Source organism: Borostomias antarcticus, assembly GCF_949987555.1.
Source record: "Borostomias antarcticus genome assembly, chromosome: 18".
Lineage (NCBI taxonomy): Eukaryota > Metazoa > Chordata > Actinopteri > Stomiiformes > Stomiidae > Borostomias > Borostomias antarcticus.
The window spans coordinates 2,027,468-2,030,535 of NC_140251.1; the positions used below are offsets into that span (position 1 = coordinate 2,027,468).

At 49.1% G+C, this 3,068-nt stretch overlaps 1 protein-coding gene across 1 annotated transcript; it reads right to left on the bottom strand.

Moving 5' to 3' along the window:
* Positions 1–701: 701 nt before the first annotated feature.
* On the bottom strand, positions 702–3,068 carry LOC311321173 (glycine cleavage system H protein, mitochondrial-like; the record flags this gene model as incomplete). Its single annotated transcript, XM_084453107.1, has 5 exons — positions 702–1,254; positions 2,150–2,281; positions 2,396–2,459; positions 2,666–2,748; positions 2,918–3,068. The coding sequence occupies 5 exons, from the start codon at positions 3,066–3,068 to the stop codon at positions 1,157–1,159; spliced, it is 528 nt and encodes a 175-aa protein (XP_084309233.1). The 3' UTR covers positions 702–1,156.

Below are 3,068 nucleotides of genomic sequence, written 5' to 3' on the forward strand. Positions count from 1 at the left end.
AGAAGAAGACGGAGATGGAGAGAATGTAATTATTACCTCGTCAGTGGCCATCGTTCCGTCTTCAAAACACCCGGCTCAGGTAGCTAAGGTTTACCACAGTGCGCGGGGAGGCTCATGGGAAATGTGGTCTTTTTGAGCGGAAAACACTTCCGCTTCCCGAAACTCCTCGTAGGGCCTTTAAGGAAATGTACAGTTTGTTTTGCAGATGAATTAACTGTGTCAAACTGATTGTGCCAACACAAGTGGTCCCAGAATATCAAAACAAAAACACTATGACACCACCTTTTTTTTCCAGATCCTCGGTGGCCTAGTGGATAGGGCCTCTGCCTCCCATGCCAAAGGTTGTGAATTCAAGCCTTGATGTGGACCAGAGTTTTGTCACTGGATCTTATAGAAGCTGTGTAAAAATGTGGTTACCTGGTGGTGCTATGTCAGTTATTGAATTTATGTGGTAGAGCTCTGAGCACCCTTTCTAGTTACACATGTAGAGGGTGGTGTTCACTATTAGTTTGGAGAAATGACTTGATGTTTACCTTTATATTCCTGCCCTGACATTTCAATTCAAAGTGTCCTTCAATAGGTTTTTTTCAGTAAATGAGGGAGAAACCACAAGGGCTGCATACTGTATTTGTCTTGTTTCACTAATGTGACAGGAAACATTTATTATCAGTGTACAGGTTTCATCTCCATACTGTTTGAGAAAGAACAAGCAGTACAAGCTCAGTGTGCACCAAGACCTTAAGTGCTTTCATAGTTTTCACTCTCTCCAACCCAATCTGAGTTGGATTGGTCCAGAAAGTCCTTAGCCAAGAACAATACTGAGCACAAATCATATACCTTCACTAATGTGAACAGCTTCTCTCCCTTCCTCCCTTAAGGCTGTATCTGGACCCAAACATACAGAAACTCTTCATGTGCTGTCAATAAGACAAGAGGTCGCCAGCACCACTAAGTCAGTCAGTCATTAACAGTAGAGTGAGGATTGCTAACAATCATAACACTAGAACACCAGCAGGTCTGAGAAGCTCCGGGTGGGGCTTGGCGGTGGGTTCCCCTGGTGCCGTCTCATGCCTGAGGCAGGCACGCCGTCTGCGTTTCCCCTTCAGTGGTGGCTGAGGGGAGAGGGGGGAGCGTGAGGAGGGGTGACAGGGAGGTGCTAGTCCTCGATGGAGCGGATGTATCTCTCGTACGCCTTCTCGTCCATCAGAGAGTCCAGCTCGGCCGGGTTGGCGATGGTCATCTTCATCAGCCAGCCTATCGTTGACGAGAGGTTATGTGATGTTAGTTTATGTGCACGTCAAAGCTCCCCTGATAAACATTGCAATGGCTTCAAACAAGGAAGGAAGGAAGGAACGGAACAGCGGCAATGATGATGAGAAATGCGGTGCAGATGACCACCTAACGCCGGGTTCAGACCGGACGCCAAAGCGCAGCCAGTTTTCCTTACGGCGCCCGTTAACCAATGAGACTGTTCACACCGCCGCGGCCGGCTCGCCCGTGTTAACCAATGAGATTGCTCACACCGCCGCGGCCGGCCAGAAGAGGAGTCTGGTCTATTTTTTCTACGGGCCGCGAGCGAATGCGTTTCATTAAAGAGCAGAGTCAGCTGGTTACCGGCACAGAGAAATGCACTTCCGGTGTGAACAGCCAGGCTCCTGCTCACGTGAGTATTGATGCTTCGCGGCGCTGTCTGAACCCGGGGTTAGACGAGCGGTGTGCTTTTGTGGTTGTGTTTGTGAGTGTGTGGGTGTGGTTGTGAGTGTGTGGTTGTGAGTTTGTGAGTGTGTGTGTGAGTGTGTTTGTGAGTGAGTGTGTGTGGTTGTGAGTGTGTGGTTGTGAGTTTGTGTTTGTGTGTGTGTGTTTGTGAGTGTGTGTGGTTGTAAGTGTGTGTTTGTGAGTGAGTGTGTGTGGTTGTGAGATTGAGAGTGAGTGTGTGTGGTTGTGAGTGTGTGTGTGGTTGTGAGTGTGTGGTTGTGTGTGTGTGGTTGTGAGTGTGTGTTTGGTTGTGAGTGTGTGGTTGTGAGTGTGTGTGTGGTTGTGAGTGTGTGGTTGTGAGTGTGTGGTTGTGAGTGTGTGGTTGTGAGTTTGTGAGTGTGTGTGTGGTTGTGAGTGAGTGTGTGTGGTTGTGAGTGTGTGGTTGTGAGCTCACCGTCCTTGTAACAGGATTTGTTGACGAGGCCCGGGCTGTCTGCCAGCAGTGTGTTGACCTCGGTCACCACTCCAGTCAGAGGAGAGTAGAGCTCGCTGGCTGCTTTCACACTCTCCAGCGCACCGAACTCATCTGGGGCAGACCGAGGGGCAAATGCCATACCAGGTTAACAGGACATACATGCACATCCAGTAAAGGATCTGACATAGTTAAGTCTGAATCTATTTTTATGAGCTGGTTCCTTACCCTGCTGGGCCAGCTGGGTGCCCACCTCAGGAAGACCACAGTACACCACATCTCCTAAAGCCTCCTGCATTGCAGAAACAACAGTTTAGTGCGCATCAATTGTTAATCAACTAATGTAGTTATGTTGATGAATCACATTACAAGTGCACGTAGAGTGAGCCGTAGTCATGCGCACACAAGTCACTACTAGTTAGTGTCGGAAAACCAGACGATGAGACCTCGCGTAACGGCTATTAGTAATGTCAGTCACAACGGTGGGACACGACTCACCTGTGCAAAGTGGCTGATACCAACTCTTCCCTCTCCATCGTCCTCTACTTTAACCCATTCGTGCTTGTCTGTGAATTTAAGTGCTGTGGATTCAAGTATGACAAAGGGGTTAATAGCTGGAGTCTGCACCATCGGTGACACCAAAGTAGTTCACCAGATGCGGCAATGTCTGCAGTGCAATGCGGCTAACGTCCTTTAGCAAGCGGAATGCTAACATGCTAGCCACGTATTATGAGGTTCAGAGGCAAGTACCTGTGGATAGTTGGGTGGCAGTGGCAATAGTTCGTTGTAAAGAGCCTCTTTGTGCCAGTCGAGTGGCTAGTAGCGGTGCCGAGCGGGTAAGCAAGGGCAGGGCAGAGTTGAAGTTGGAAGACACACACCGTAGCATCACACACGCAGCCAT